Genomic DNA, 10,172 nt, shown 5'->3' with positions numbered 1-10,172 from the left:
TTGACAGTCTCGGGTTGCGTACCTGGTTTAATCAAATCTAATGAAGGCTCTGTTTGTGGGGAAGACGAAGAAAGCAAGAGTGCTGGACTGGATCCTAAGTTGTGGAGCCTTGAAGACTGTGTTTACCAGTTCTAAGTTTCTTCATGATGAGATATTGAGATTCTTGTGTGCAGACGCATTTGCTTTTTTTTTTTGTAATATACTATGTAAGAATCTTTTTGATTTCTCAGATTGGTTCGGTTTACACAGAGATAAAAAAAAAATAGCTGAGATTGTAGTTTCCCAGCAAAACACACTAGCTAGCTTGGAACAGGAGATGTGCAGTAAACAAGAGACATTGAGACTTCGGCAGCAGATCAAACAAGAATTAAAAAATCAAGCATTGTACCCCTTACGCTTGGAAAATACGTTATTCTTTAACATAAAAGTAACCAAAGTTGATCAATAAGCCATAGCTTATGGACCAATACAAGCTCAGAAACCCCTAAAATTTAAATGGTAACTAATAATAAGCTAATTTTTCTTGTTCAATAAGCCATCGATTTTAGAGCAATATAGCTCAGAAACCACTAACTAAAACAAAACAATAGTTAAAATCATTAATTTTTAAAGAAATACAATAACTTATGATTAATGCATGTGATGATCACATGACTTGTATCTTGAGCTTGGAGGAAGCTGTTGGAAGCTTCAAAAGGTCCTCAGTGAGTTGCTTCTTTTTGGTGCCATCCATTGAAGGTGAAACGTGGATTTTCAACACTTCAAGACACTCCATATTCTGTAAGAAATGTCTAACGTGTTTCTGCTCGCTTACATATCCTTTATACTTGATGATACGCAACATAATTATTCGGTTATTCCGGGGAATACTAGTAAACCGATGCCGTCTACATGGGAAACAATCCAGACCCTGAAGCATCAAGAGGATAATGTCATGCCATAGTGAGATAAATATAAAGTAAGATTTGTTCAGGGTTTGATTTTTTATCATACCGAGAGAATCAGAGTTTTAAGATTTGGAGACCGATGTAGCAGACGTGGCAGAAGCAATTTCCAACCTTCTTCTTTACTAGAAAAGACTAAATCAACGAGGTTGTTGAACACGGGTAATCCATCTTTGCAGCTTACTGAAATCACCTGAAACACACACACAATAAATGTTATCCTGTTTCTAATCAAAAAGATGATGAGACCAATCTACACACGGAAACTAACCTCGACAGCATAAGAAGTCAAGTGAAGGGTCTTGACATTGCGTATCCCACTGATGAGATCCCTCACATTCGGTTGCTTGTCATCTTTTAATAATTCAAAGTTCAATGTAGCTTTGGCAAGTGAATTGAAACGACATTGTGGAGATTCATTCCCAAGATAATCAGAGTAAAAGAAGTCGACAACGTTAGGGGTGTCAAATGAAATTATTCTGGAAACAGAATCACCATTGCGATGGCCAAAGATAACGGAGAGTTTCTTAATGGTTTTGCTGGATATGACGTTTGAATAATTTGGAGTAAACCGGGGATATCGTATGGTTAAGTCTTCAAGTACAGGGCAAGCAGGGAGAAGCAAATTAGATAATTGATCATCCTTAAACCTGATTGAACGAAGAAAGAGAACCTTTAGTGCTGGGAGAGATGCATCCGGAACGTTTGGGAAGTCTGACAATGGTATTTCCAATGATAGCTTAACAAGTGTTGTGCTGGTGAAGACTTTGGATGGGATTGAAAACATCCACGTATTTCTTATGTGTAGATGAAGATCAGAGACACCGTGTTCCAGGGCATAACATATCCATCGGTCAACGTCACCTTGTTCAACTTTATAATATTTACAAAGTTTAAGTGAGAACTTGTTTATATTGTTACCCCCTTGCAATTGCAAAGCCAATGTTCTGTCCACAAAATCATTGAATCTCTTTCGCATGTCTTCACTAGTCTCATATTTATATCGTTTATTATTTCTCGGGTGGCAAAAGATGTAAGTGTCGAAGCCAAAATTGTGAGTGAAAGCAAACAGAGCTCTCCACCTCTTGGAGAGAACAGAGGTTGAAACAGCTTGTTTTGTGGGAAGGAAGGATAAGATTTGGAGAAGGAGATCATCAGAAAGACAATCCATTGATGTCGGAGTCAACTGTTTAGCAACTTCTTCTCCATGTCCCATATCAAGCTTTGAGAGTCTTTGTTGTTGATTTGCTTTGCTGCTCGGTATGCCTTATATTGAGCCCTGGCTTAGGGTATTTTTTTTTTATCTTAAATTTTATAGTTATCTTCAATTTACGATCTCTATTTTATCATAAATTTTAAAGTTATCTTTAATTATAAATTTAAGGATAATTTCTACATATTTTCTAAGGCTAAATGTGGAATGTAAGACTAATCTCTAACCACTTTTAACCACGTGTCAATAGAGATTTAATTATATAAATTTAAACTAATGGAAATCTTATTGTGTAAGTGTTTAATTTTTTTTTTTTTTTTTTTTTGGTCATCTGGATTATATATATATATATATGGTGTTAAAACCAAGTGATTACAACCTGCAATGCACACTACAGTTTTTCAAAAAATTCCGGCTGTCATTTCCTACTAGAACTAATCTGGACAGCATCATTTGAACAAACATGACCTGTCAATTAGCGGTAAGACCTATACCAAAAAAACTCCCATCTTTACCAACTATAAAGAGGATGAAACTCTCTCATCTTCAAAGACCTGCTGCAACCATCTAGGATAACTAGCTGCTACATAGGACTGCAGTCTGCACTCACTTGTGACGCTTTAAGCGATGAGAAAAGCTCCTCTATTAGTTGTTGGACTTTCCATTTCCAATCCCCACTGCACAAAAAACTCCAACCTCCTTCGTAACTCTCCTGATTCATAGTAGAAGGATGGCCAAGCTTTTGGTCGAAGAACGCAATTGACTAGCAACTTGTCTTCAAAGGCAAACAAAACGTTTACACATCTGTGTTCGATCATACTTTCCATCGTCCAAATGACAACTAGAAAATTGACCTGATCTCTGCTTGTGGTGTTGGAAAAGGCTCTACGGCTATGTAAAATCACCTCACCTTTCTCATTCCTCAACACCCACGCCCCACCTCCCATTTGATTCCTTCGAGACCATGATACCCCAACATTACATTTAAACTATGACGTATCAGGTGGTTTCCACTTTTCACCTCTCACTCCACTTCTCTCCCCATTGTTGCTCCCATCATTACTGGTTTCCACAGGTCTTGGACTTACTGGAATAATTTCTTCTCCATTTGAATCCAATCTTTGAGCTGTAAACCATTCCTCGACATCGTCTTCGATTTTTTGAACTGAAGTCGGCAACAGAAAGCTTTTACCTTCCAAAAACAGTGAATTCCTGTTCTTCCAGATTCTCCATATGATCCATGGAAAACTCTTTCTCAGTTGAGTTGGCCAATGAATATTATCTCTGTTAACCAGTAAATGATGCATGTTTGAATAAACAGAACCTTTATCAAACCCATTTTCAGGGGATGGATAATCTGATAATGCCCAAACTTGTCTTGCCATACTGCATTCAAATAAAACATGATTTACTGATTCTCCATCTTGACCACACACTTGACATCTCTCATCAAGTCTGAGTCCTCTGCGATTCAGTTTGGATAGTACCGGTAAGGCTCCACTTAAAACTTTCCAGAGAAAGACTTTTAGCTTTGGATCAGTTTGCAATTTTCAGACCTGTGCTTTGAGAATGTTGATCGATGGTTGCATATCAGCTTCTTGTATATTCCTCTGATTGTTAATTTGACAAGCAAGCCAATATGCCGACTTTACCAAAAAGGCTCCACTCTTATTGAATTTCCAACCTAAAAAATCCTCTCTGGCTACCACTGATTTCTTTTTCCAAATTTTGACGATATCAATAGGCAAGAAATGGTAGTGTAGCTTTTGTAGATCCCAGTCTCTATGCCCAAAGTCAATAAGGTCCTCCACCTTGAGGTTGATATCAATGATTGAATTCTTTATCCATGGAGGTCTCATGACATCATCATCGATCCATGGGTCCATACAGACTTTCAGTGATGCCCCATTACCAACTCTCTTCATCAATCCTTTGATTAACAAATCCCTACCAAAGATGATGCTTCTCCAACCATATGAAGGTCTGGTACCTATTCCCGCATCTAAAAAGGAAGAATTGGGGTAGTACCTTGATTTTATCAGCTTTGAGAACATACAACTTGGTTCCTGCAACAGTCTCCAAGCCTGTTTGGCTAACAGGGCTTGATTGAAAAGTCTGTTATCTTAAAACCCCATGCCTCCTAAATCTTTGGATAAACATAACTTCTCCCAGCTAATCCAATGAATCTTCTTTCGATAATCACATGAACTCCACCAGTAGTTTGCAATTGTGCTTGACAGATTAGTACAAGTAGATTTAGGCAACTTGAAACATGACATTGCGAACACTGGCATCGCCATTGCCACAGATTTAATCATGAATTCTTTTCCACCTAGAGACAATGTTTTCGCATGCCAGCTAGAGACCTTTGAGTTGAGTCTATCTTTAATATAGCTCAACATTTCCACCTTCGACCCGCTAAAACATTCAGGTAGTCCTAGGTACTTACCCGCTCCACCTTCATCATGAATACCCATTTTGATCTGAATCTCGTGTTTCACCTCCTCTGATACTCTCGAACCAAACATGATAGCAGATTTAGACGGATTTAGTTCTTGACCTGTGACCTTGCCATATCTTGTCAGGATTGCCAAAAGAGTCTCGGCTTGTTCAGCTGAAGCTTTACACATAAAGAGGCTGTCATCCGCAAACAAAAGATGATGTATAGCTGGACCACTCTCATGTAATTGAATACCCGATATTGTACCTTCACTTTGAGCTCTATTAAGGAGATGAGTTAACCCCTTAGTGCACAGAACAAATAAGAAGGGTGATAAAGGATCCCCTTGTCTTACTCCCCTTTGAGGTTTGATCATCCCATGAGGTTGATCATTAATGAGAACTGAAAAAGTCACTGAAGAGATACAGACCATTACCAGTTCCACCCATCGGATACTAAAACCCATCGCCAACAATAGAGAATGAATATAACTCCATTCCAGACGATCATATGCTTTGGACATGTCAGTCTTGATAGCCATGAAACCAATAGACACCCTCGGGATTGTGTGCATACTGTAACAATCTCTTGTGCTACCAAAATATTGTCTGATATCAACCTATCAAGAACAAAGGCCGTATGCATTTCGGACACTATGATTGACAGCAGAGGCTGTAGCCTTTTTACCATAATTTTGGAGATGACTTTGTAAAGAACCGAACATAGACTGATCGGTCGGAGATCCTTCATCAATGAAGGATGTGGAATTTTTGGCAACAGACATAAGTGTGTATAGTTCCATTCCTACCCTCCTCAAAAAAAACTTTCACCTCTTTGATTACTTGCTCTCCCACAGTTTCCCAGTAAGTTTGAAAAAAGAGTGCTGACATCCCATCAGGACCTGGGGCACTTGCCGGATTGATGGAAAACATTGCTTCTTTTATTTCTTCCTAAAAACCGTCCTTAATAACCCTCTATTCATATCCTCACTGACTCTACTCGGGAAATCTGAGAACCAAGACTCAAAGAGAGTGGGGTTAGAAGAAGAGAATATAGATTGGAAATACTCCACATCAACCTCTCCTTTGGCAGCCTCAAATTTCTGATCAACTCCATTCTTGTCTGTTAAGAAGGCTATTCTTAGCCTTGCCCTATTCTCCTTAACTGAAGCGTGAAAAAAACTTGAGTTTCTTTCTCCACTTCTTAACCAAGCAAATCTGCTTCTTTGGCTCCAGAAAAGTTCTTCCTCTCTATAGGCTAATGCTAATTCCTTTTTCAAAGAAACTACTAACCCAAACCTTGGCAAGGAGGAGGACTGCTCGTGTTCTAAGGATCTTTCAATCTGAGAAATGGCATCTTGAGCGTTTAGGGAATTTGCCTTTTTCCAAACACTGAGAGCCTTACGAGCGAAACGTAATCTCTGAGATACTGAAACCTCATCCTCACCTGATCTGTTACCCCACGCCTGAACTATTGCCTCCGCCACATTTGGTTTACCCAGCAGCCTCTTGTCAAAATGAAATTGACCTCTATACTCCTCTTGTGAGTCCATCAGCTTGATCAAAATGGGTCTATGATCTGATCCCCTCATCTCCAAGAAGTATTGATATGAAGCTGGAAACTGAGAGAACCATTCCTTGTTACCAAAACACCTATCAAGTCGACTTTGAATCCAAAGTTAGCGTCTACCAGCCCAAGAGAAGCTATTACCTTTGCTATCCAATTCCTTCATATCACAGACTTCGATCATCTCAGCAAAAGGTTGGAAAAGAGATTCACATCTTCGAGGACCACCAAGCTTTTCTCCGTTGTGTAAGATATCATTGAAATCTCCCAAAATACACCATCTCTCCTTACGACTCACTCCTATCCTGCTTAATCTTTCCCAATTCTCCTTGCGTTTCTTGGAAACAGGGTCACCATATATACACGAGACAAAGAAGGAGAAAGCCCCAAAATGAACTTGAAAATCCATCAGGTTTTTATCTACATATTTAAAATCAACCTGAACTCCGCTTTTGATGAAAAAAGCTAAACCACCGCTTTTACCAACTGGTTCGACAGTGAAAACCCTCTCATAGCCCAACCACACTTGTAAATCTACTAAAACATTTCTATTGTGCATCATTTCCATTACAAACAGAATCTCAGGGAAGTATTTTTTACGCAATTCCGTGAGACGATGAATCGCCAAGTCTTGAGACCGTCCCAAGCCTTGGCAAGTCCATCTTATCATACTCATTGCGCGTTGGGCAGTCCCTCCTTTGGGACTACCTCCAAGGGGATCAGTTTTGCCGACTTCGCAGTACTAGGACCCTCATTGCTTTCCTTTTTTCTTTTACCCCAATACTTAACCCTAACTTCATTTCTTGAATCTCCTCAGTATGCCCCACCTCCAGAGGTTTAGCTTTTCTTGTACTTTTGGTGGGTCTGTTTCTTGCTCTAGGCTTTTTAGGCTTAATCCCGGACGAACCAGCTACAAAAGAGCCAGTTCTGAAAACCGTCGGATTAACCTGAAAAGGCTGAGAGAGAGCTAGGAAGTTCCCTGAGTCGTGGATAGAAATCTGATTGCTCTGATCCCTTCTCCATAAAGACCTATCTGTCTCCGAATTTCTTTCCAAACTCCTGCTTAGAACAGGAGCCTCTCTTTCTGGCCTCTCCAAATTATAACCAACCTCTTCATAGTTGAACACCATGCCTTTATCTTTATTCAGATCCAAGTGAACCAGCGGTAAAGGCTCCAACCTCAATATCGATTTTTGAAGCATGGGGTCCCTCTCCACTTCACTCACTGACTTTCTGATCTTTTCAATTCTCCAGTTTTTTTCTCCTTCGTTAGATGTCAGTAGATTCTGTCTCATACCTTCAAGCACATCCAGTGCTATCTTAGGTCTACCTGAATCGACATCAACTCCTACTTGATCCTCTCTTAAGACTCCAAAGAGTGGATCAGACTCTTTAAGAAACAAAGGTTTCTTTTTCCTTTCAGCAGGTTCACCCCTTTGCTTAGCCTTCTTCAGCTCTTCTCTTTCCTTTAGCACTAAAGGGCAAGCATCTTTTTCGTGGGTGAGTCTTTGACATTTATAACACCGCTTTTGCACCCTTTCATATTGAAATCTGACTGTCACTGATCCACCTCTTGGTAAATTGACCACTTTGGAGGTTCTCAAAGGTCTAGATACATCAAACAAGATTTTTACTCTCACATACCCCTGAAGTTGAGGCTGCTCCGGGTCAAAAGCTACTTCTAGCACTTGACCTAAAAGCTCCCCCAAGGCTGTTATCGCTGCTTTTGTGTAGAAGTTGATCGGCAGATTCCAGATCTGGACCCAGATCGGCATTGTTTGAAGATAATTCAAGGGCGGGTCTTCATACCATCGATCCACTACTATTGACCATTCATTAAACGTATGTGTTCCTTTGCTTAAAACATCTTTTAAATCATACTCAGAATCAAAGATGAATTGGAACTTTTCCTTGTCTAGAGCTATACCTCTTACTCTTCCTTCTTTTTGCCATTTTCTTGGCAGATTTCTCAACAGCCTATTCATCGGCTGTGCCTCTGGGTTTAAAATCCTGCCAACCAGACTGATTGCATTTCTCACCGAAGATGAGAATTCCGGTAGATCCGACATTTCAAAAGGAAGATCTTCTTCTTCGTCAAGCGACATGGCCATAAGGGCTTTATCCATTGCCGCGGACATCTTCTTACGAAAAACTCTGACTTGATAAGAAACAACTAACAAACCCTAATTTTTGGGGAGGATTTGATCAATTATCTTAACTTTCTCTCGAAACAGGATGGAAATCGGTAGCAGAAACGTGTTTTTCTAAACAGTACTATCTTCTCAAGCTTAGACAAAGACTCTAACTGAGAAAGAAGGTCCTAAGCCCAAAAAAGGGAATCAGTGAAATCGAAAAAAGTTGTAAGTCCTTGTGTAAGTGTTTAATTAAGATTCACTTTTTGCAGTTGTCGCCTCCAAGTTGAACTCTATCAAATCTTCTTATCCCACGTAGTAGGAATTGAGTTAAGGACTGGACTCAATAATGTCAAAAATAAATAAATAAAGATTTTTTTCCACAAATCAATTATATTAATAACAAAAAGTGTTTACAAAATACAGAAACATTCCTATACAACCGTTATACGCAAATACATGAAATTGATACAATTTCAGTGAAGGAGTGGTAGTGACCCTACTGTTATTTAGACTTCTAGGCAACAGATAAAATCTGTTAAGTCCCCCCCCCTTCACACACTTTTTATTGGCTATCAGCTTGGTGCTGAAACTCCAAAATGTCATTGACATTACTTTAATTAAGAAAAATAGATTTAATGTTGCTGGAAATGATTCTAGATCTTGTTGCCTTCTTGAGATCGATATACTTGATAATTCCGGCAATGATTCTCTATGATCATTTAGAGAAATCCGTTGTCTTATTATCCATGGTTGTTTCCATAGTGTACGATGTCTCCAATGTCTCCTAAGACTATTTGAAAGTCCTTCATCTTCGTCTCCACCTAGTATAAAACCAAGAGGACTGTGGACACATTTGTGTTTTGGCTTGTCTACACATGTGACTTTCTTTCTTCTAGTCACATTGTCGACTTGAAACTCCATAAGGAGATTGTTGATGAGAGAACATAAGTTTTGTCTCCTGATCATTAAATCAAGTCGTATTCGTCTATTAGTAAAAGTGCCCATACCATTTTTGTCAATTGATTCTGCTGTGTATCTCTCACTATCTTGAAAAACAGTTTGTGTTAAAACCACAAACTCAACAAGGAGACCATCCACAAACTCAACAAGGAGACCATCCACAAAATCAAAATAAACACGCTCATCCCCAATTGGTGCAGAAAATTTCAGATTCAAGCCCGATAAAATGTGAAGTCCCATCACGATATGAATGAAATTTTTCAGATTCGATCCATTGGAAGACTATATCCTTCAGCCACCGTGATGAAATTGTTGATTCCAGGATCAAAAACCCAAATGAAAATTCCGTACCTATAGGTAGGGAGACACTCACCGATTGATAATCGGACATTCCACCAAACTGAAATTACAAAGAAGAAACCAATCTGGGGATGTCTTGAATCAGCATCGTTCGGATCGATTGGTGAAAACTGGTTGATTGGATGCTTTTCCCTATCCAACAATGGAGCCATCAACGAGATCAAAGCCTGAATTGAAGCCACCGGACTTAGACCATGTAACACCATCATTGCTAGGAGGCCAAAGACGTAAGTTTGAAAACCATGATTTGCCATTATTGACTATCTAAAAACTTAACAAAAGAGAAACATGGTAAGTCTAGAGGGTAGGGAAGGCCGACCGACGCCGGAAAAACCGACGCCGGTCAGAAACGGTGAAGATTACGAAAGGTTGTGTTGGATCGCTGAAAAGAAACCGCTTGTTTCTTTAACCATAAATAAAGATTTTTAAATATAAATTATAGAACAAAATTAATCATTGTACATTTTGTTAAGAGCTAATCATTATATAAAAATGAACATTTTTTCAGTGAAGATAAAGATTTTATTTTATAAGAACCGTTTCCATGCACAAGT

The 10,172-nt window shown here is 39.1% G+C and overlaps 3 protein-coding genes across 3 annotated transcripts; all 3 read right to left on the bottom strand.

Moving 5' to 3' along the window:
• Window positions 1-397: 397 nt before the first annotated feature.
• Window positions 398-2,205, bottom strand: LOC104783746 (putative F-box protein At3g44060). The gene is made up of 3 exons (XM_010508862.3): window positions 1,216-2,205; window positions 994-1,137; window positions 398-910 (listed from the first exon to the last, which is right to left on the bottom strand). The coding sequence occupies exons 1-3, from the start codon at window positions 2,158-2,160 to the stop codon at window positions 647-649; spliced, it is 1,353 nt and encodes a 450-aa protein (XP_010507164.2). The 5' UTR covers window positions 2,161-2,205; the 3' UTR covers window positions 398-646.
• Window positions 2,206-5,537: 3,332 nt separating this feature from the next.
• On the bottom strand, window positions 5,538-6,839 carry LOC147945781 (uncharacterized). Its single transcript, XM_087509363.1, has 2 exons — window positions 6,308-6,839; window positions 5,538-6,211 (listed from the first exon to the last, which is right to left on the bottom strand). The coding sequence occupies exons 1-2, from the start codon at window positions 6,837-6,839 to the stop codon at window positions 5,538-5,540; spliced, it is 1,206 nt and encodes a 401-aa protein (XP_087365489.1).
• Window positions 6,840-6,882: 43 nt separating this feature from the next.
• On the bottom strand, window positions 6,883-8,301 carry LOC147945780 (uncharacterized). The gene has a single exon (XM_087509362.1). It carries the CDS (start codon window positions 8,299-8,301, stop codon window positions 6,883-6,885), a length of 1,419 nt encoding a protein of 472 aa, XP_087365488.1.
• Window positions 8,302-10,172: the final 1,871 nt, after the last annotated feature.

Source organism: Camelina sativa, chromosome 4 (genome assembly GCF_030686135.1).
Source record: "Camelina sativa cultivar CO46 ecotype springtype chromosome 4, ASM3068613v1".
NCBI classification, from domain to species: domain Eukaryota; kingdom Viridiplantae; phylum Streptophyta; class Magnoliopsida; order Brassicales; family Brassicaceae; genus Camelina; species Camelina sativa.
This window is presented reverse-complemented; position numbering and strand designations above follow the sequence as displayed.